General features: G+C 40.0%; 1 protein-coding gene, 1 long non-coding RNA gene and 1 pseudogene across 2 annotated transcripts; 1 reads left to right on the top strand and 2 right to left on the bottom strand.

Annotated features, from left to right (window-relative positions):
* Positions 1 to 5,197: 5,197 nt before the first annotated feature.
* Positions 5,198 to 5,848, bottom strand: LOC126590352 (uncharacterized). The gene has a single exon (XM_050255830.1). The coding sequence runs from the start codon at positions 5,846 to 5,848 to the stop codon at positions 5,198 to 5,200; it is 651 nt and encodes a 216-aa protein (XP_050111787.1).
* A 1,882-nt stretch (positions 5,849 to 7,730) lies between these two features.
* LOC126589749 (uncharacterized) lies at positions 7,731 to 13,262 on the bottom strand (annotated as a pseudogene).
* Positions 13,263 to 14,738: 1,476 nt separating this feature from the next.
* Positions 14,739 to 15,800, top strand: LOC126589752 (uncharacterized). The gene is made up of 2 exons (XR_007611920.1): positions 14,739 to 14,844; positions 15,157 to 15,800. It is a non-coding gene; the product is annotated as an uncharacterized LOC126589752 (long non-coding RNA).
* The last annotated feature ends 9,022 nt before the right edge of the window (positions 15,801 to 24,822 follow it).

The following is a 24,822-nucleotide window of genomic DNA, read 5'->3' as shown; positions in this document are numbered from 1 at the left end:
GTCAACAGAGGTTGTACCGTTAATAGCAAGCTTATGACTAAAGATTATTTTACGAAAGACAGATGAGGATGGGTGTCCCAGCCTACAGTGCCAGAGTTTGAATGAACCTTGAGCACTGACAAGAGCATAAGTGCATCCAGAAGATTGAGCAGTAGAGGAACAGTTTTACAGAGGGTAAAAGCCATCTTTAACTGGACCCTGCAAAAGCGTCCTCCCTATAGTACGATCCTTTACAACATATCCATCAGAGTCAAGTGTTAAGGCACAATGGTTATCTTTGAGAAATTGGTATGCAGATAACAAGTTGTGTTTCATTTGAGGGACATGAAACACATTACTCAAATGAAATTTAGCATTAGGAGAATGCAAAGAAGAAGAGCCAATATGATGTATAGAGAGACCTTTACCATCGCCGACATAAACTTTGTCCTCTCCAGTATATGGTGTTAGTGAAGAGATGTTGACAATATCATTAGTGATGTGAGATGTGGTGCCTGAATCCAGTAGCCAAGATGGAGAAGGTTTAGAGGTGTAGTGTGCACACATGGCTGCAAGTTTTGCAGGAGGAATCTTCCCAAAGATGTCAGGATTCATACGATCGAAGCAATCAATAGCTTCATGACTAGTAGATCGACAAATTTGACAAGGAACATGAGAACTGCTGAATAAAGAGTTTCGAACACCTTGTTGATGACCACGATTGGAAGATTGACCTCTATAAAAGCCTCTCTGTCCATGATTTTTGTTGCACCGACCTTGATTATGATAGTGATTACCGCGATAGGTGTTTCTTCCACGATGAGAGTTGAATCGAAGAGATTGTTGAGATTGTGCAACATATGCTTGAGGTGGTGGAGTGGGAAGAAGAGGCGGTTAAGACTGAGCAGAGAACGCCTGAAAATGACTCAGTAGTAGAGGAAGAAAGCTTTTTGCAACGAGACATTGAAAGCTCCTTGGTGAGAAGAAGGCCATGTAACTCATCCAGAGACGTGGAAGAGAGACGTAACATTACAGAATCAATAAATGATTCAAATTCATCAGGTAATCCAGCAAGAGTAGCAGCACTGAGATCTCAATCAAAAATAGGTGCACCAGCAGCAGAAAGAGAATCAGAGATTTCTTTGATTTGTTGAAGATAATCCACCATAGATTGAGTACCTTTTTGAAACTAGACGCCCAGATTCCATGGGCTGTTGACAATGCAAATCAGGCACCACGACCTGTTACTGAGAAACTAACGGATTGGACTGGTGGGCTGTTATCTGACACCCTGGCCTAGAAGCATCTGGCGCTGCCTGTGAGAATGCGGGTTGGAATGATCCAAGTTCGCCAGAAGGTCCGCCAGAAGGAAGACTTCCCTGCTGCACTAATGGCCCATCTTGCTGGTCCAACAGCCCAGCATGCATTGGCTGCTCTGATGGCCCATCTCGCTGCTTTGATAGCCCATCTCGCTGGTCGTGCAGCTCGGCATGTGCTGGCTATTGGTGTTGCTACTGTTCATGCAGCCCCGTTGGCTGCATTTCATCTGTAGAATAATCAAAGGCTCAAACTTCAACATCTCGCATCTCTCCCTGAAGTGAGGACCTGGAGGAACCATCGTACATCTCATGTTAATGGAAAATGACATCTATAGTGACGAATATTTTCTTCGTTGGAGGGTGATAGCAGCAATATCCCTTTTGGGCAGTGGCATATCCTACAAAGACACAATGGAGAGCACGGGGCTTAAGTTTGTTTTGTCATTAGGGGCGGGTGGAGATGAACAAAGATAACACATCCCAACACTCGAGGAGACAAGTTAGGTACCGGTGGACAATTTTTGTGAGTCATAAGTGCCTGAAGCGGTGTTTGGAAGTCGATAGTGCGAGATGGGAGACGATTAATAAGATATGCAACGAATGTAAGTGCTTTACCCTAAAAATGCAACGGAAGTCATGCCATGAGAAGGGAGGCACACTTCTAACAAATGCCAATTTTTTTGCTTTGCTACCCCATTCTACTGAGGAGTGTAGGGACACGTAGTCTGATGAACAATATTGTGCAGATCAAGGAAGGACTGAAGTTCCGTACTAACATACTCTCATCCATTGTCACTTCGAAGAACTTGGATATTCGTGTTGTACTGCATGGCAACCATTTTATGGAATTTTTGAAAGGCCAAACGAACTTCACTTTTTGACTTCAACAAACTAACCCAAGTCATTCTGGTACAATCGTCAATAAAAGTAACAAACCAGTGAGCTCCACCCAAAGTAGCAATTTTAGATGGGCCCTACACATCTGAATGCACAATCATAAAAGGAACTGAACTTTTATTCAAACTTGGAGAAAAATAAGTTCAATGGCTTTTGGCCATTTCACAAACATCACACTTAAACTGAGAAACATCATTCTTAACAAACAGACTAGGAAATAACTTATGCAAGTAACCAAATGAAGCATGCCCAAGACGGTGGTGCCACAACCATATGTTTGACACTTTATTAGTCTCCTCACAAGAACTAGCAACAGAAAGAGCTTGAGTCAGCAAGCCAGAACTATTTGACGTCAACTCCAAGTAATATAGCTTCCCTCATCTAATACCATAACCAATCGTCTTCCGCGTCTAGATGTCCTTGAAAACACAAAATAGGGCCAAAAATGTAAGGCAAGGGTTATTTGGGCAACAGATAACAAATTATAATTTAAAGATGGAACCACAAGAACAGTATCAAGTTTCATGGTATCAGAAAGGGAAACAGTGTCTTCCCCGACAACTGGAACGGCATTACTGTTAGCCACATTAACCATTGTTTGAGTGGAGGTTTCTAATGATGGAACCTGTCTAGAATCACAAGTCATATGAATGTAGCACCGGAATCAATTATCCATGTATTATTCGAAACAATAGTGCAACGATTGAGCGCCTTACCATCATTACATGTCGTAGCAATCATAGCTGATGCTTTGTCCACTATATGATCCTCATCACTCTTAGTTTCCGCAACAGAGACACGAGATTTATTGCATCGTGGATCACGTGTCTTATCCCAATTCTCAGGATATCCAATCAACTCAAAACAGCGGCTCTTGGAATGGCCTGTTAGACCACAATGTGGACATTTACCTGGAGGGCAGTCTCGACTTGTTTGGTTGGTTCTGGTTTGTCCTAGACGATATTCTGACCCAGTTCGGTTGAATCGAGAAGACGGTCCACGAGCCTTAGCTGCCATAGCAACATGCTCCTGCTTGTCTCCTTCCATCTTCATAGCGGTCTAGACCACCAAGAAACAAATAGACCTTTTGTCTCTCAGTCGCCTTTTGAAATGTTTTGAAATCCTTTTCACACTCCATGGCCACTTTATTAAAGTGATCTAACTCCTGAAAAATCTCAGTTAGCTCCCCAAAATAAGTAGCCAATGATCTGCCATTTTGACGAAAATGTGATGCTTTCTAATTCAATGTGTAAATTCTAGCCTCATCATTCTCATCAAAATAAGTAGTTTTAAGTGAATCCCAAATTTCTTTTGAAGTAGACAATCGAATGTACCGCTTCATAATTTCCGGCTTCATCGATGATAACAACCAACTCTTAATTCTTTGATCCTCAGAGAACCAGTCATCATATTTAGGATCATCCTCTTTGGGTGCCTTGATAGACCCACGAAGATATCCCATCTTCTTTCTTCCAGCAATATGAATCTGAATGAGAGGAGCCCAAAAATCGTAGTTCTTCTCATCCAGTACCATACCAATATTGAAACTCGAGTTGTCTAACTGTACCATAATTGGAGTAGCAGCCTTCACATCCTGATCAACCATGTAGCCTGCTGTCGACAAGAATTGGGCAGCAAACAAATGTTGGGAAAAATTAGAGTACATAACTCTAACACAAATGTTGGAGAGACAACACAAGTAAACAAATTACTTGTATTACACACACAAAATATTACAACACTCAAAACTCTCAAAGACACACTTGAGAAGCTATGACACTCACTCACTTTCTAGAGACAAACTCTAGATCACTCACACTCCTCACAAGACTACTCTTACTTCTCACTCTCACTTGGTTGCCTACTTGATTGATTGGTTAATTACAAATTGTGTGGATGCCTTTTCCTTTTATAGGCATGGATGGAACCTTGGAGAAGCATGGAAACATCATGCTAGAGATATCTAGATAATTGCACTACCTTCCTAAGCTAGAATTATCTACACTAATCTTGCATGTTGGTGAAAACTTCACCATTCTTCTAGACTCTTCCACCAACTTAAGAAACAACCTTCTAGTCATTTCTACAAAGGACTACTTTAACTTGGATAATCTAGCTAACCAACTTTAGTGAATGTTCTAGAATTCTTTATTCTAGATTTGTGTAGGTTTTTCAATGAGATGGGGTTGATTTCTTGAACACTCCCCCTCAACACCATCTCATTCTTCTCACTACGCTTGGTTGACCACACTTTATCTTGAACACACATTTGCATGATATGGGTTTCACATCTCTTAGCCTTGCCACTGGATCCCAAGTTTGATTTTTCTTTAATGCACTAACCTTTTCTCCTAGATTTACACCACTTAGAATTATGTGATGCTTCTTTATGCATCTTAGCTTCAACTGCTTCTTCTACTATGGTTGTGTTGGCGCATTTAAGATTTGACTTCATTATTCCCGTTGACCTACTTAGTTGTGATCGTGGAGTTGGTACTTCCACTTCACTAGGTCTAACTTCTCCTGGCTGTTGATACACACCCACTTGTCAAGGACTCTTAGGTACTTCTTGCTTGACATCGTCTCCAGCAAGCAAATCTTCAGGCTCATCTAGACTTGATTGGATTTGGGCAGCTTGGTCTCCCAGTTTCTCCTGCAATGTATCTTCAACCTCTCTCGAGTTAGGCAGCACTTCATTTTCTGAGCACCACCAAGAAGATCCTTCAGCGTCCCATTCTTCCTCCATATGCTATGGCGTCCCAATCATCTTCACTTTTCTTCTCTGAGTTGGCGACGTTACTCTCTGCGAGCTTTTTGAACCAGCAATCCTTCACCATGTGGCCCTTCTTTCCACAATTGTAACACTTACCCTCAAACCTTTTATTGTTATGGGACTGACCACGGTTGTCGTGATACTTCAAAGCTCCCCCTAGTTGAGAACTCCCTCCTCCTTGATTACCTTTTTCCTTGTCACCATTTATTTTTTATCCACCACTAGCACGCTACTTAAAGCTGCCTTTAGTTTTGGTGTAGAGTGATTCCTCCTCACCTCTTAACGAGACCCCTCCCATTTGCTTTTTGAAAGCTTCTTGATCGGCAAGCAAATTCTCAAGCTCAACAAGTGATGGTTGGGTCGGCCATCCTTGTATAGCGGTAACGAAGCCTCGATATTCGGGTCTCAATCCATGGATAATTATTCTTTTTATCCTAGATTCTACAATGGTAGCACTAGGATCTAACTCAGAAATTTCACGGCAAATAAACTTTACCTTGTGGAAATATTCAGCAATCGTCATGTCTCGTTGGGCCACCGATAACAACTCGTTCTCGAGAAGCTGGAGTCTTGTATCGTTCCTCTTTGAAAAGAGTGTGGCGAAGGTGTCCCACGCTTCTTTTGGTGTCTTGGCCTTCCGTATGTGCTCCAACATGTCATCTTCAACTGTGGTTTTTAAGGCAAACATGGCCTTACCTGCCTTGATCTTCCACTTCCTCAAAATGTCGCTGGTGTCTTCTTCTGGCTGCGTAACTTCATTACCTCCGATGACATCCCAAAGATCTTGGCCTTGTAGGTAAGACTCCATACATGTCGCCCATGTGTTGTAATTTTTATTGTTCAACTTCTTGATTCCTCCAACAACTTGAAGATCTTCCATCGTGTCGGCAGAACTTCGATAAGCCGAACAAGATTAACGAATAATCTTGCGAAGTACTAAACTTCTCACGATTCTCAAAAGCTTCACTAGAGACGGTCCCTGATCGTACCGTTCTGATACCAATTGTTGGGGAAAATTAGAGTACACAACTCTAACACAAGTGTTGGAGAGACAACACAAGTAAACAAATTACTTGTATTACACACACAAAATATTTCAACACTCAAAACTCTCAAAGACACACTTGAGAAGCTATGACACTCACTCACTTTCTAGAGACAAACTCTAGATCACTCACACTCCTCACAAGACTTCTCTTACTTCTCACTCTCACTTGGTTGCCTACTTGATTGGTTGGTTAATTACAAATGGTGTGGATGCCTTCTCCTTTTATAGGCATGGATGGAACCTTGGAGAAGCATGGAAACATCATGCTAGAGATATCTAGATAATTCCACTACCTTCTTAAGAAACAACCTTCTAGTCATTTCTACAAATGACTACTTTAACTTGGATAATCTAGCTAACCAACTTTAGTGAATGTTCTAGAATTCTTTATTCTAGATTTGTGTAGGTCTTTCAATGAGATGGGGTTGATTTCTTTAACAACAAACATGATAAATAATCAGCAAAAGCTGACAGAATACGGACAGCAATGAAATTGTTGTTGTTGGCGGATGAAATTCAAGGCAGCAGTGACTTTTTGGAGTCACTCGCTGCAGCAGTGTGCAGAGCACGGCAAGACCAACCCAGATAGGGTTCGGTTTCTGGTTTTCGACAAGGCTCTGGTGCTTAGAAGAAAGAATGCTTTCAATTCTATATTATTCCTCTCATAAAGAGGTATTGATATACAACCCTAATCTAATCAAATAAGGAAAAAATAATTACAGGAGATTACACAGGGAATATACCCAGATTACAAGAGACCCATCCTAAACTAGGAAACTCTAAATTATGGGAAACTATACAAGTCAACAAAAACTCTACACGAATGTTGTAAACACCAGCCCCAGTCTCCTAAACCTAGAAACGTCACGTTTTCGAAACTTAACCCACTGCTGCCCTTGAAGAACTACAGGCACAATGGTGGTGTTCTTGTGGTCTTGGTAAAACGGTGTCGAACCAAAACTCACAACAAAAAACTTCTTGTTTCGGTATTTGCCAATGACTTGGATGCCACGGTAGACTAAGCCGGCCCTTTTGTTGAAATTTCTAATGGTAAAGTTGAGTGCAAGGTTGTAGTTGAGAATGTTGTTTCTGCCGGCAGAGAAATCAAATTGGTGAGAGATGCGTCAGTGATAGTGATTAAGGAGTAAGAGGAAAAGGCTATTATGCCGAGGATAGCGAGGATGGCGAGGATGACACGAACGCAGCTGCAGTAGTCACACCATGGTCGAGGCATAGTGTACTATGCGGAACTAATGCAAACGTACGTATAAAGTTTAAAACACACAAGGGTTTAAAGGGAAAGTTTTGGCTTTGTCTTATGAACAAGTGATGATACTGCAATTCTCCGTACGCGTGAGAAGAGTACTCTTTCATACAATTCTGATTTATAAGGCTTTGCGCGACGAATATTCCCATGCGTCGCGCAAACAGGCTTTGCGCGACGAATGGGTGTACGTCGCGCAAACAGGCTTTGCGCGACGCATAGGTGTACGTCGCGCAAACATGTTTTGCGCGACGTAGCCTGCGTCGCGCAAAGCCTTATTAAAAAATTAAAAAAAATATTTTTGGCCAAAACCACATCTTTGCGCGACCTAGCCTACGTCGTGCAAAGCCTTATTAAAAATTGAAAAAAATAATATTTTTGGCCAAAACCAAAAATACTAATTTTTAGATTTTTAATAAATATTGTAATTAAATTCTAAACAATAACTAATTAAGCAAATAAAAGTTTTTAATTATAAAATATATGAAAATGTACATACAAGATGTTCGAACAAAAAAGAAAAAACTACAAGTAGTCTTCTATACATCAAGGTACTAGATATCGGGAGGTTGAAGTGGCTCGAAAGTCGAAGGTGTAGGAAGATCAGGTACTGGTAGCGAGATTTGGAGCCCGGACGTCTGTATAGCTCGTACAAGGTCTCTCATATGCTCCTTCATTTGCTCACCCTGGGCCCTCATCTGCTCCTTCATCTGCTCGGCCTGGACCCTCATCTGCTCTTTCATCTGCTCGCCCTGTGCTCTCATCTGCTCACCCTGGATCTCAAGCTAACCCTGTAGGGTTGTGACTTGCTCCTTCAATGCATCAACCTCTGCTGTGTTCAAGTTGGAAGAAGAGGCACTCGTCTCACGAACTCGCACTTTCCCCATGCACCGAACAACCTTACCATGACGACGACCGAAGTTTTGCTCCATCACATCAGTCACGATCTGAAAACCTGCATCCTCGGGTACCGTGACGTCCTCGATCGGGGTATCCGGGGGAAACTGTGATGTTGCTTCTTGGACAACAACAGCGCGCTTTTCCTCCATAAGAGCCTGTAAAAATAAATTCAATAAAACATTTTCATTCATTTCTTCAAGAAGACAAACATCTCCAGCAAGCCAATGCACACTTCATAATAGTTGATATTTGAATTGTAAACCCTTGTGAATTTAAAGCTTAGAAATCAAAATCTCACGTCTCAAGAACATCGTATGCAGAAAAATTCAAATCCACAGAGTCATTTACACAAAAGGCAAGCAATAATGATCCAAGTGAGTACATGGTGCCTGTTAAAAATAATTGATCACTAGAATTCAAGCTTCATTTTTTATTTCAAACCACCTGCCATAGATGGACTTTCTCACTAAAAGAATTTCATGACATGCAAAATAGCAGTGAAAATGTAGAAGAGTTTTGTGACATGAAAAATAACCGTGAACTTTCAGCATGTATTGCATAGCGAACCCCACTATTCAACTGATTTAGCATAGTTGTAATTGTCAACCAATCTCTAGCAGCAACTGAATTATAAGGACCAATACTTCAAGGAATGTAACCATTGAAACTTCATTTAGCATCAACTACACTACATACCAACTCTTGTTCAATATCCAGTAAAGTAATTATGTTTAATTCTTGGACAACAGTAAACACATAAATATAACAAAATTCAATACCAGGACCGAGATTTATCACACCAAAGAAACACATCAACCAAACCCATTATCCTAACTTTAGAAGTTCCAACTATAACATCGAATTTTTGCCCCCACCCGCACAAAACCCTCAAAAGGCACCAATAAAAAAATCTAAAATTCAAGGAAATTCACTTCAGATTGCAGGAGCCTTATATGACCCTTCCATCAACTTGTCGTCAGTTGGACAGAGACATTGTAGGGTCAAAATGTGCTCTTGCTGCAATCACTGAAGTCCGGTGCACCCACAGACGTCAAGCCAATGATGTTGCTCACTGCTTAGCCAAGTCTAGTTTGAATGTTGGTAGTCAATTAATGTGAATGGCTTACTAGCCCTACTTTTATTCTCAACATCCTTGTTGAGGATACATTGTAACTTAAATTTGTCTGATTGGGTTATGGCTAATTTGGCCTCACCCTAACTCCTATCGTTTCCATATAATGTTTAATAACATAATATAAACAATATTTGAACAATTCATACATATAAGAATAATAACAATTACATATACTTACATGAAGGTGCTCAGAGATCTCATTTCCAGGTCGAACGTAAACTTCCTCGAACGTGTCGATCTCTGGGAACTTAGAACCCTCCTGAAGAAAAAAACATTAAGAAAATTTTATTAATCAATAATAATAAATAAATTGTATAAAATTTCAAAATTAATATACCTGACATCATGCCTCAAGCCTATACGAAAATGGCTTCGAACTAGAATGGTGAAGAAGTGTCTTTGAGTCCCGAGCTTTCTTGCCAGCAAGAGATTTCTTCTGTTAAACACACAATATACATGTTAGTACGACTATTTGAAATAAATTAATAAAAAAAGCTTTAAAGATAACTAAAACAATAATAAATAATTATTAAAATATTACGTACATACCACAAATTTTGGGTCCGTAAAATGTTTGCAGAGCCACTCCCAATCCTCTGGCCGGTCCTTCAACTCGAATGGGCAACCATGTAGGCGAGCAACCTCCGGATCATCGTATCGCTGAAAATGCGTGTGAAGATAGTTCTTCCAATGTTTGTATCGGGTTGCTAAGCCCTCCTCTAAGTAGGCCATGGCCTCGGGGGATATGTCCTTAAGATAAAAAACGACCTACAAATATGAAAAACAATAAAATAATAGTAAGAAATTTAATAATATTAAGATAATATATTTTGGTTTTTAATATTTGTAAATAAAACTAAAAAAATGATAAAGGCTAAAAATTAATATACTAACCAACAACTTTAAAGAAATGATAAAGGCTAAAAATTAATATACTAACCAACAACTTTAAAGAAATGACAAAGGCTAAAAATTAATATACTAACCGACAACTTGTCTTGCACGAGTTCCTTCGTCCTCTGAGGAATATCTGCCCAAGAGTCCCACTGCATAGGACAATTTTGCTTAATAACAACACCACAGCCACTAGCGACGCCGCTATGCTGCTGTGAGGTAGCCGCTCGACAATGTCGCGGGTCATACTGAATCTTGATCTTGGAGCCGGTCATACGTACGCTATGAGCTGACTTTAGCATTCGACTAGGCCCCCTAGTGTTTTTTTTAGCTAGCCAAAAATATTTAAATGGTGAAAAGCATAAGCTTAAATTTGTACACAAAATTCGACACAACCTCCCCTAATAGTATAACATTTCCCAAAACCTTAAAACAGTAAAATTACGGTAATTCACAACTCGCAACACATTTTCACAATCCAGCAAATTTTCATCATCATAAAAATAATAATTTTAAATGGAAAAAAAAAATACAACGTAGTGATCGAGAATTAGAAAAAACTACCTGGATGGGAGGCCTCATCCTCAACTCTGGATGCTAAGGAAGTGTGATCAGAAGGCTCCGTCTCGCGGCAGCGCCGGTGAGGCCGCCGTGCACTGAGCGGCTGAATCGACACTGATGATGTCGATGAGACGGGCACCTGGGATGCCGTAGGAGTAGCCTCAGTAAGGGGTGTAGGCTCCCCAATCAATGGAGCACTCACGCTTGGAGCAGTTGATACTGATAATGAGGGAGCCGCCTCGGTCACACTCCGACGACGAGTGATCAACCGCGACATCTATACCCTTTTTAGTAAAAGAGAGATGTAGACTTGTTTTTTGGGATCAACAGATATAGATCGACTACATGAGAAACAAGGATCAACCCACATCAATCATTTACTTCATATGGAAACCAACAAAATTAAAATTGAACATTAGATATTGCTGAAGTTTACAGAAGCAGCCCGTTCTGATTTCAGTCGCTTTTAAACAAAGTTAGCAAGTTTCTGTGCATAAATTTCTCCAAAATCACTGTTGAAACAATTAGGAATATCAATTGGTAACTATTGACTACCATAAAAAAAACAAAATTTACGTGGAATTTAAAATACATTATGACGGAAGTAGAAAAAAAAATCAAAGGAACAGGTCTTATAATGAGGCAAATTGCATTACCTCTGTTTTTTATATCGAGATTACACTGTAAGATTTTGGTATGGTAATTACAAGTGCTATTTAAAAGAGGAACCTTTTACTAAGATGGCTAACTGTAATTTCATCAAGTGCAGTTCCAACAGATTATGGTCAGATTGTTATACTTAATACATGACAGATTGTTAGTTTAGCAATCAAGATTGAATTAACCTGATATGAAAAGGCTGAGCTACAAAGCTTAGTAAGCAACAATATCTGATATGAAATGATTAAACGCACAATCAAAGAAGTTGGATTCAAGAGGTCCAATACAATGAACACATAAATTCAATGATCAATAACGATACCAACAACATCTGTAATTCCTCATCAGTAAATCCAATGAGGCCTTATTCTCATGGTGGTGTGTCACTACCAACTGATCAGAGGTCCTGACTCCTTCACAAAGAAGGCACAAACACTATGATTTACACGAACTGAGTCAACCACAAGTTCAGATCCTATTCAATGTTCGACTATAAACACTTTGAACGATGAAACACAAGCAATCGTATATGAATCAATAATAAAAAAAAGGTTAAAATGTCAAAGGGGGCAACTTAACTGAACCAAAGCTCAATAACAAAGTAGCTCAGAGATTCATAAACATGGAGGCAAAGCAAAGCTAACAACACAAGAATACTTACAGATTCAGTAATCTTGAAACCATGAAATCCAACAGAAGATTGAGTTTGTTTCTTATTGTGGCCTAACAGACATCTCTTAAATACTAACTGATGTTTGATTTAGATAACTAGTACAGGGTTGTGGTCGCTGAATGAGTCAGAGTTCACCAATCAAGATTGAATTAACCTGGAAAGAGATCACCCATTTTAAGATAATTACTGTCACGAATAACATAACAAATATGCTTCATTCATATGAAAGCACCAGTGTTAAAATTTGGTCGTTTGCAGTGTACCTCAACACTAACAGGAACCTATCCCTGTTACTCAACTTGTGAGGGAAACTGCGGCTGTTATGCAGGCGTTCACTCAATTTGGGTAATTATCACACTTCTGATACATGTGCTACACTGCCGGATCCTTGACCACTTTAAAAAACCAGGGGAAGTTAGGGTTTCATGAAAAATCTAGAAAGTGAAAATCTATAATGAAATTGCTTCAAACTGCAAACAAGAAATAACAACAATGAAATTCTTAAACCCTGAAATTCAGCCCATATTCTAATAATTTATCCCAAATAAAAACCCTGATTCAATCCCCATTTCAAAATTAAAACCCTAATTCCCATTAACAAATTTTAAAACCCTGAAATCCATCCCATGCCCTAGTAATTTATCCCAAATTAAAACCCTAAATTCTAAAATTCATCTCAATTCACAATCAAAATCCTTAATTTCACAATTACATAATTTGTAATTACACTTACTTTGAAGGAGAGAGACGAGCACGACGAAGGGGGTGGTGGCTGCCCGTAGTTTAGAACGAGAGGGAGAGAGACAACCGACAGTGGGGTTCGAGATTGGGGCGCTTTGGGGTTCAAGCTTTGGCGTTCGAGTGTGATGAGCGAAGAGGAGGAAGGCTACGGGAGAGAGCGGTAGAGATGCAGACTTGGAGGAAGACTTATTCGTTGACTTGCCATTTTTCTCCACGCGGTGATGTCACGGATGCCACGAAATTGCTAAGAATTTCTCACAGAAACAACAACAGAAGCAAATCGCCACACTACGCAACAACAAATGGAAGGCCGAGTCTTCAAACCGAGCGGGTGTGGTTCTCTGCAGTTACATAGATGGGCGAGAGGGAAGAGAGACCGAGTGAGAGGGAAGACAGTGGATCAGGGTCTGGGAATATTTTGGCCAAAGTTGGAAAACTCAAAAAACAGCGCTAATTTTTTTCACTTGTACCGCCAAATTTATGACAACTAGCGCGACGTAGGTGTACAATTAGACGTCGCGCAAGGTAAATTTTATTTAAAATTTTTTGTACAACATACAATAATATAAAATCCTTAATTTCACAATTATATAAAACCCACAATAATATTTTTTTTATAACAAAAACATGACTAATAAATTGGTAGCTACTTCCATATTATTCGATTTCTTAACTGTTATACGTAAAAAATTAATACATTTAAATTTACTTAATAAATATATATATATATACCAATAAACTTGATGCGATACGCATTGTACGAAACATAATAGAACGATCCAACCGTCAAACTTGTTTGTATATGCTTCGAGATTGCATACGCAAAAAATCTCGAAAAAAAAACGTTCAAAGGTAAAGTTACGGGACAAAATGTTTCGACGGTTGTAAACGAAAATTCACTATTTAACGGTTATTTTAACTCCGATTTTGATGATTTTTTACAGCTACACTCTTTAACCCTATATGAATACAATGAACTAATTCGATCGTCAATTTATAACATTTACACAAGTGGATACCATAAAATCTTATGTTATAGTTGATGCAAGTATAAATAAAATCTAAGTGTTAGGAAATATATCGTTTTAATGGGATACGCATTCTACGAGACTAGTTTCAACGATCCAACCGTCAAACTTGTTTGTATATGCTTCGAGATCGCATACGCAAAAAATCTCGAAAACAAAACGTTCAAAGGTAAAGTTACGGGACAAAACGTTTCGACGGTTGTAAACGAAAATTCACTATTTAACGGTTATTTTAACTCCGATTTTGATGATTTTTTATATCTACACTCTTTAACCCTATATGAATACAATGAACTAATTCGATCGTCAATTTATAACATTTACACAAGTGGATACCATAAAATCTTATGTTATAGTTGATGCAAGTATAAATAAAATCTAAGTGTTAGGAAATATATCGTTTTAATGGGATACGCATTCTACAAGACTAGTTTCAACGATCCAACCGTCAAACTTGTTTGTATATGCTTCGAGATCGCATACGCAAAAAATCTCGAAAAAAAAACGTTCAAAGGTAAAGTTACGGGACAAAACGTTTCGACGGTTGTAAACGAAAATTCACTATTTAACGGTTATTTTAACTCCAATTTTGATGATTTTTTACAGCTACACTATTTATCGCTATATGAATATAATGAACTAATGCGATCGTCAATTTAAAACATTTACACAAGTGGATACCACAAAAGAAAAAATGCAATGCAAGAACCCCGAAAGAAAAGTAAAAGGAAAAAAAAGGAAAATAAAATAAAACACTTTGCGCGACGTAGCTACACATGAGTCGCGCAAAATAACTTTGCGCGACGCACATGTAGCTACGTCGCGCAAAGTGTTTTATTTTATTTATTTATTTATTTATTTTTTTACCCGATTGCAGATACAAATAGCATCATCCTTTTGCAAGGATCAGTCTCTGCCCTCCCTTCCGATCTCCCCATTCTTCACGGCCCACATTCGCAATCCCTAAATCAGGTAATTCATCACCCTCTACATTGGGATCATATCTATTTCAATCTTGTTTCCCCCCATATATTTATGATCGAGATAAAAAATTTCTTGGTTTCGTTTTGACAATTTCGATTAGAATTTAGGGTCCATCAGCAAATTTTTAGGTGAATTCTGGGTTATGTGGGATCGTTTAGGTTTGTGCATGTTGTTTAATTACTTCCACCTAATCCTTAGTTTTAGACAATGAATTGCATATTGCTATGTTGTTACTGCTCTGATTGATGATGGAGTCTTTTTGTGCATCTTGGTAATTATTAGTTTGCTTTCCTATTATAGGAGACAGCATTTAGCAGGAAAAGAAGCTTTCGAAATAAGCTTAAGAAAAAAGGTAAAAATTCAGATCTTCAACTGTCCAAAACTCAGGATTACAAAGTTGACATAGAAATCAAGCGTACATGCTGATTTCTATCTCAGTTTGGTCAAATCGTGCTCTTGCTGGTGCAAATTGTTACAACCATGATCAGGCTCTTGGAAGAATATGCTAACTTGAAAGGGCTTCAAGATGGACATTCCAGACAAGAAGCGGAAATGTTTGCAATACGTAGCCATAAACACCTCTCAAAATCAAGGAAATCATTTCCATGGTTGCCAACAGTCTAACAAGTTTCCTGAATTTAGAGATTGAGTTCAAGTTTCCTTTGAAGAAGGATGGAACAACAACTGCTTCAATCTTAATTCTCTTCTTTTAAGTAATCACAGTTGACTTGTTGTAATGCATACACCAAACTGCTATTGGAACAAATATAGGAATTGAACACTGTTGTATGCTCTTCTTTCATTTCCGGTTTCTATTGGTCAATGTAGCATGTGACGGGGTTTATTCCCAAGTTATGAGTTCTTTAAGTTTGTATTTCATGTGATCACCGTTTGTGATAGAAGCTCATGAAACTTTTGATAAAAATCAAACATAGTTATAGTAAGATAGTCCTTCATAATGTTAAACATACTTCTGACTATCATTGTATGACATTCTTTATGCTGCCATTTTTGAAACTCAGCTCAGAGAAAGAGATGAATCTTTGAAAGGATATGATAGGAAATTTAAGATCAAAAGTGAAAAATGACTGAAACATGTAATGTGTGTACGTATATTTGAGAGACCACTGATTTAGCCAATCTCAAGTTCGTGCTTCTTGAAATTTTGTTATAAAACACAGTGAAAGTAAAAGGTGGGAGGTGAAATAGATAAAAGGAATTGACTGAAAATAGTGACATGAAATCTCATAGATTGGAACTTCAGTATCATTACAAGGCAAAATGCACAAGAGACTGAGAAAAAATACATCTGCAAAATTAAAATAAAAGCTTTCTCGGCGACGGTTTTGATGAAATGGTGGTGGCTCTGCGTTCTTGGCCCCTTGCAACCTTGTCAAGCAGTTTTGCTACCTTGGGGTCTGTTAATTAGTAGTGTCTTCTGAAATGACTGCAAAAAGCCTGTTGCAATAATAGTCACATGAAGCTTTCCGTTGTAGCGATCATCCACAACAGCCCCAAATGTTATGTTAACAGAAGGACCTGAACATTTACAATAGTTTGCAGACTTCATTAGGCCAAGGAAAGGAGCAAAGAAAAAGGGGCTACCAGCACCAACCACTAGCAATAATTTACAACCTCCACCTGTGATATTATACAGAACGCCAGTAGCTGATTGAATTGAAGATCCAATCAGCTGATTGAATGGAAGTAGCTGATTGAATTGAGGAAACACCTACTCCGAGCATTGCAGTTCCTAAGTTTTTCATGACTGCCTTTACATCTGCAAAATCCACATTCGCCAATGTAAAATGCAGTTTCATAAAGCAGTACTACAGAAGACAACATTCCAAACCACATAACAGTTAACTAACAAGATGTGAACGGTAAGTAGTAACTAATAAGCTTATGGTATCATTCGATTGTCTAAGCATACTTGGGAAGGAAACATTTGTTTTTATACTTGGGAAGGAAACAAAATGGTGTCTACTTATATAATACTTCACCTTTTCAAAAGTAGTTTCTCCCATTCTTGTTTTATACAGTTCATACACCATAGGAGTCACAAATACTTTACTCAGTTTGGAACAAGTTTTCATCAGTGAAACGACCAACTGCCTCTGTCATCGGTGGCAGATAACAACGTACAAGGAATTTAAGCCATGACCAAGAAAATGAGAGAAAGCATATAATTTCTATGTAGAGAAGAATAATTTGAGGGAAGAAGATAACAACGTACTTCCAGCATTGTTTTGAACTCATCCCGTGCCTTTTTTAGTTTGACTTTGCCTCTCCTAAGTTTTTCATGACTGCCTTTACATCTGCAAAATCCACATTCGCCAATGTAAAATGCAGTTTCATAAAGCAGTATTACAGAAGACAACATTCCAAACCACATAACAGTTAACTAACAAGATGTGAACGGTAAGTAGTAACTAATAAGCTTATGGTATCATTCAATTGTCTAAGCATACTTGGGAAGGAAAATTTGTTTTTATACTTGGGAAGAAGACAAAATGGTGTCTACTTATATAATACTTCACCTTTTCAAAAGTAGTTTCTCCCATTCTTGTTTTATACATTTCATACACCATAGGAGTCACAAATACTTTACTCAGTTTGGAACAAGTTTTCATCAGTGAAACAACCAACTGCCTCTGCCGTCGGTGGCAAATAACAACGTACAAGGAATTTAAGCCATGACCAAGAAAATGAGACAAAGCATATAATTTCTATGTAGAGAAGAATAATTTGAGGGAAGAAGATAACAATGTACTTCCAGCATTGTTTTGAACTCATCCCGTGCCTTTTTTAGTTTGACTTTGCCTCTCCTCACCCTCCTGCTTTTTTCTTTCCAAGTTTATATTAATCCTCATTCGAACTACAATAATAACTCTCGCTATCCTCACTACTATCATTTCCGGATTCCCATTCGTCCTCATCTTCGTTTGCCTGTTCCGGTGCATTGTATTCAGGCAGATCACCAAGGTCAATTGATATTTCGAATTCGGGAACTCCAGGTACGTCAAATGGTTCTTGGACAATATTAGAATCCCGAAGTGTTTCTTCACCAATTTCTATCGAAGATGATAACTGTTGGTCAGCGACGTTGTCATCATGATCTAGTTCCGGAATATCATATAACCCTCTTCGATCAATCTTCTGAACAACTTTCCAACCATTGCCGGCTTTAGGGTCGTCTAGATAGAATATTTGTTTCGCCATGGTTGCCAAAATGTATGGGTCTTTATCGTACCAATGTCTCGTAGTGTTTATTGATAGTAAACCATGGTCTTGCTTAACACTCGTTCGGTTATGTGGGTTTGTATCAAACCAAAGACACTTAAACAGTATCACTTGACACCTGTCTTTGTAAAGTAATTGTACTACACTAGTTAGTTTGCCATAAAAATCAATGTCTTCACTGTCGCCCGCACCCGGGACATGGACACCACTATTTTGAGTAGACAACTTGTCATCAAGTGTTGCCCCCAAGAACTTGATCCCGTTGACATGACAACCTGAGAACAATTCAGTGTGAATCGGTCCTCTCGCCAAGTTATATAATTCTTCATCGTAAGATGGTGAATTCAATTCCTTCAATTTGTTCATCTAATATAACATATACAAAAAGTTAACCTGTTAGTGTAACCAAATTTAAAGACAAGCATGAACAATTTGGAAAATATGCTCAATTGAAACCACATACAACTTACATGTGCGTGAAACCATGAAGGAAACAAGTCACGGTGCTTCTTGGCATATGAATGTGAAGGATGTTCCTGCTTCATCAATTGTTCATGCTCTTGAAGGTATGGCAAAGCCTCATCACAATTGTTGAGTATGAACCAATGCGCTACCTCCATGTCCTTTTTGGTAAACGATTCGCCTTTTACAGGATCGCCGAATGGTCGCGCAATTTGGGCAAAAACAGACAGTTTCTCTTTTCTAACACCACCATCATTATTGCGTTCAAGACAATTGAAAGTTGTCTCAACATCTTGAAGATACATTGCACAAAACGTAAGTGACTCATATCGACCCATGCCTCCACAAGTGATCCTTCGGGCTTTGCCCTGTTTCGAACACACTTTTTCAACTTACCAAGATATCTGCACAAATAAAAGGTATGCTACAAATTATTCAAAGCATTCGTTGATCATGAATATGTTATATATATATATATACACGCTTATTGAAGTACCTTTCTATTGGATACATCCACCGACAGTTCACTGGTTCGGCAAGCAATGCCTCATCTGGCAAGTGAATCATCACGTGAATCATACTTGTAAAGAAAGCTGGGGGAAATATCTGTTCGAACTTGCATAAAACGTTCACAATGTCGTCTTGCAATTGTTTAACATCCGACTTCCGCAAACACCTTGCAGTCAACTGCGAAAAAAATCTCGACAACAACACGATTGGTTTCACCACATCAAGAGGCAATAAGTGTCGAATACCAACCGGAAGAAGGCGTTGGAGTATCACATGACAGTCATGACTCTTTATGTTTGAAAATTTACACCCCTTCACGTTCACGCAACGCGATATATTGGAAGCATACCCATCTGGAAACTTTACAGAAGAAATAAAGTTGAAAAACTCTTTCTTCCCATTCGGCTTAACTGTAAAAAAGGGATGGCCTTTCTTCAATGTACCTCCGACATTCTTCATCCACAAGGATGACCTAATGCCCATTCGTTCCAAATCGAGGAGAGCTTCGATCGTGTCTTTTGTTTTTCTTTCAATGTCTAGAATTGTCCCGAAACTCCGCCGTGTAAGTTTATCTTACATTGCCGGTCCCAAGCCCGGATAAAGGAGGAGGGGGAGGGCGTCAGGTAGTCGACAGCCGGCACTCCATGATCACGTCGAATCCTTATGAAAATGAATCCAGAACGAAATCGCGCTAAAGCTAGGGCGTCACCCGTAAGTGGCGCGCTGTGTGGCCTGAGCACAGCGATAAGTGAGCAAGGGTCGCTGTATCTCCATCGGCACCCGGATACAGTGTTAAATGAGCAAGGGGGCTATAGAAACTTCTTTTCGAACGACTCCACTCAAAGTTGTTTGGGAGCATATGCTCCTATCAACTTTACACGGGACACACAAAAGAAGTACTTTGATCCTATTAGACGGGGAAGGGTGAAGAAGCTAGGACAGAAGGGTAGAGTTCAAGAGAGCAAAATGCGTTTAGGAACGTGGAATATAGGAACCTTGACGGGAAAATCTATGGAAGTAGTAGAAGTTATGGTGAGGAGAAGGATAAATATTATGTGCCTACAAGAAACTAAGTGGGTTGGTCGTAAGGCAAAGGATCTAGAAAACTCAGGGTTTAAACTATGGTATTCGGGCACAAATAGAACGAGAAACGGTGTTGGCATCATCGTGGACAAGACCTTGACACAAGATGTTGTAGATGTCAAGAGGGTAGGAGATAGAATCATGGCAATCAAGATTGTAGTAGGACAAGAACTTATCAATGTGATTAGTGCGTACGCACCTCAAGTAGGGTTGGATACGAGTTCGAAGGAGAAATTTTGGGAAGACCTTGGAGACTTGGTGCAAGGAATTGCTCAGACGGAGAAGTTATTTATAGGAGGAGATTTAAATGGACACGTGGGCAGGGAGACAGGCAACTATGGAGGTTTTCATGGTGGCCATGGTTTTGGGGAGAGAAACGAGGATGGGGAAGCTATCTTGGATTTTGCAATGGCATATGATCTCTTCTTAGCCAACACCTTCTTTAAGAAGAGAGAAGAACATGTGATCACCTACAAGAGTGGGTCGTCAAAAACACAAATAGATTTTCTTCTAATGAGGAAAGGGGATCGTATAACTTGTAAGGATTGCAAAGTTATACCAGGAGAGAGCGTGACTAATCAACATCGCTTGTTGGTGATGGATGTACATATCAAAAGAGTGAGAAAAAAGAACAAGACTTGGAAGTGCCCAAGGACTAGATGGTGGAATCTAAAAGAAGAAAAACAAGCCATTTTCAAAGAGAAAGTAATCACCCAGTGTGTGTGGGATAGAGAGGGGGAAGCTAACCAAATGTGGGATTCCATGGCTAGTTGTATCCGAAAAGTAGCAAAAGAGGTATTAGGAGAGTCCAAGGGCTTTGCCCCACACCAAAAGGAATCTTGGTGGTGGAATGAGGAGGTACAAGCAAAGGTGAAGGCTAAGAAGGAATGTTGTAAAGCCTTATATAAGGATAGGACCGATGAAAATGGTGAAAGGTATAGAAAAGCGAAGCAAGAGGCGAAGAAAGCTGTGAGAGAAGCTAAGTTAGCGGCTTATGACGATATGTATAAGCGACTAGATACCAAAGAAGGAGAGTTGGATATCTATAAACTAGCTAGAGCAAGGGAAAAGAAGACAAATGACCTAAACCAAGTGAGGTGCATTAAGGATGAGGATGGAAAGGTTCTTGCTACAGAGAACGCGGTTAAAGACAGATGGAAAGGTTATTTTCATAATCTTTTCAATGAAGGACATGAAAGGAGTGATTCTTTAGGGGAGTTGAGTAACTCAGAAGAGTGTAGAAACTACTCTTTTTATCGTAGAATCCGGAAGGAAGAAGTGGGTGTAGCTTTGAAGAAGATGAAGCATAGAAAAGCAGTAGGCCCAGACGATATACCAATCGAAGTGTGGAAAGTTTTGGGAGAGATAGGTATAACATGGCTCACTAACCTTTTCAATAGGATTTTGAAAACGAAGAAGATGCCGAATGAGTGGCGAATGAGCACTTTGGTGCCTATCTACAAGAATAAGGGCGATGTACAAAATTGCATGAACTATAGGGGAATGAAGCTAATGAGTCATACAATGAAGCTCTGGGAGAGAGTCATTGAGCATAGATTGAGGCAAGAGACACGGGTTTCGGACAACCAATTCGGGTTCATGCCAGGGCGCTCAACCATGGAGGCAATCTATCTCTTACGAAGATTGATGGAAAGATATAGAGATGGGAAAAAGGATTTACACATGGTCTTTATAGATTTGGAAAAAGCGTATGATAGGGTCCCAAGAGACTTTCTTTGGAGGATTTTAGAGAAGAAAGGAGTACGAGTAGCATATATCCAAGCTATACAGGATATGTATGAAGGAGCAAAGACTGCCGTAAGAACTCATGAAGGACAAACCGAAAGCTTTCCCATAACTGTAGGATTACATCAAGGCTCATCCTTAAGTCCTTACCTTTTTGCGTTGGTAATGGATGAGTTAACAGGACATATTCAAGGTGATATTCCTTGGTGTATGCTTTTCGCAGACGATATAGTGTTGATAGATGAAACTCAGGAAGGGGTAAATGCAAAGCTTAACCTTTGGAGAGAAGTGTTGGAATCTAAAGGTCTTCACCTAAGCCGATCAAAGACAGAATATATGGAGTGCAAGTTCAGTGCAAATGGAGGCCAAAACGAGTTAGGGGTGAGGATCGGAGATCAAGAAATACCAAAGAGCGACCGTTTTCGTTACCTAGGATCTATCTTGCAAAAGAACGGAGAATTAGATGGAGATCTCAACCATAGAATACAAGCTGGATGGATGAAGTGGAAGAGTGCATCCGGCGTGTTGTGTGACCGCCGTATGCCACTGAAGCTCAAGGAAAAATTTTATAGGACGGCAATAAGGCCGGCGATGCTGTATGGCACAGAATGTTGGGCGGTGAAGCATCAACACGTACACAAAATGGGTGTAGCGGAGATGAGGATGCTTCGTTGGATGTGTGGGCACACGAGAAAGGATAAGATTAGGAATGAGGATATCCGGGGTAAAGTAGGAGTAGCCGAAATTGAAGGAAAGATGAGAGAAAATCGGTTACGGTGGTTTGGACATGTGCAAAGAAGGCCTACTGACGCTCCGATTAGAAGATGCGACTATGGGACAGAGGTTCAGGGCCGAAGGGGCAGAGGAAGACCTAGGAAAACTTTGGAAGAGACCCTAAGAAAAGACTTAGAGTACTTGGATCTAACGGAGGACATGACACAGGACAGAACACAATGGCGTTCTAAGATTCATATAGCCGATCCCACTCAGTGACTTGGATTTTCCAAGTCTCCAACCGAGAAGTTTTCCTCACTCGGGAAATTAAGGGAACACTACCTCAACCTATATGCTCCACTCACAAAGCTTCAACATACAAGCTTCAACAAAAGAAAATTCAAAGAACTTAGCGAAGAAGGCTTTGGTGTATTTAACACAATACGTTGAAATGAAGGAAAGCTTATTTATTGATATCCCCGATAAGTTACAAATATGTACATATACTTGAGTCAAAATAAACAAACAAGAGGGAGCCTTCACAAAGGTTGCTTAGGAGAAGTCTCAGCAGTCGGTAGAGCCCCAGAAAGAGAAGGCACCAGAGGGGGATCATTCGGAGCCTCAGTACTGGACAAAACCCTAGAAGGAGGAGGCATCAGAGATTGATCATTTGGAGCTTCATTACGCGGTACAGCCCCAGAAGACGAAGGCAATAAATGCCTTTGGAACAAACCCACAAATCTCTGATGATCAAGTAAAACCTGACCATCAGATTCCTTCATCTGGTCAAGCTTCCTCTTCATGTTTGTAGCATAGTCATGTGCGAGCCGGTGCAACTGTTTATTCTCATGCTTGAGCCCTTTAATCTCCTGTTTGAGACTCATCACTTCAGCCGCCAATGATTCAACTTGGCGGGTTCGAGCAAATAGGCGTTGTGCCATATTAGACACAGAACCTGCACACTGAACACTGAGAGCCAGAGAATCCTTAACAGACAACTCATCAGACCGTTTGGAAAGTAGTCTGTTATCTTTGGGAGTGAGAAGGTTCCTGGCCACTACCGCAGCGGTCATATCATTCTTCATCACGGAATCCCCAACGGTAAGAGGACCAGTAGGGGAGACGAAGGATGGGCGCCATATGTTGTCTGGAGAAGGCGGGGCTGCCTCTTCAACAAGGTTCAAGTCAAAACGACGGTCGGAGGGGCCAGACATTTTCAAAGGTGTTGAAGAGAGAAGAGGTCGGACAAATCAAGATCTTAGAAGTGCAAGAATGGAGCTTCTACTGGTGGATATTCAAGTGTGCTTTGGAACTTAATGTCAGCCCCTATAAAAATCTGCATTCGACGAAGCTTCAGAAATCGAAGAGGCGTCTGCTCAGAAATCGAAGAGGCGTTTGCTTTCTCAAAAGCTGGGCTGCTCAGAGACCACGAGGGTCGATCTCAGAAATCGAAGAGGTGTTTGCTTTCTCAAAAGCTGGGCTGCTCAAAGACCACAAAGGCCGATCTCAGAAATTGAAGAGGCTTGCTTTCTCAAAAGCTGGGCTGCTCAGAGACCACGAGGGCCGATTTCAGAAATCGAAGAGGCACCTACTTTTCCAGCCTTGTCAGCACCTGTCACACGCACACTCAGCTTTGCGGAAATTATGGGCATTCTGTCGAAGATTTCTGGCGAAGTAGAAAGCACATGAATCGTACTGTTCAATCACCCACTTCCCACACGCAACAGTAGCTCATGGGTACCACAGATAACTTTGCCAAAGTTCTCTGACAAAGTTGAGACACGTGAAGCTTGCAGCTCCCACTACATCGCTCTGACCAAGAAGGGTAAAAGAATTGCAAAGAAACAACACTAACAAAGTTTAGACACATAAATTTTGAAGGTCTAGCTACCATATTATTACCCACAAGGGTAAAGGAACAGTACCACTGCTGGATAATTGGAAAGTTCCGGTGTGTCAACCTCTGTGCTTCGTGGCAAGGTAGACTAGCAAACATGCCCAACCTTTACTCACATTCGAGAAAACACTCCTAACAAGATTGCTTGCTCCAAAATCGAAGAGGCACCGCCCTTCGAATTTCGAGAGCCAGACTCCCAACATGATTACTTTCTCAAAAATCGAAGAGAGGGTAAAGGAACAGTACCACTGCTGGATAATTGGAAAGTCCCTGTGTGTCAACCTTTGTGCTTCGTGGCAAGGTAGACTAGC

This window comes from Malus sylvestris, chromosome 11, assembly GCF_916048215.2.
Source record: "Malus sylvestris chromosome 11, drMalSylv7.2, whole genome shotgun sequence".
NCBI classification, from domain to species: Eukaryota; Viridiplantae; Streptophyta; class Magnoliopsida; order Rosales; family Rosaceae; genus Malus; species Malus sylvestris.
Note: the sequence above shows the minus strand (reverse complement) of the source record. Positions and strands in the feature narration are given on the sequence as shown.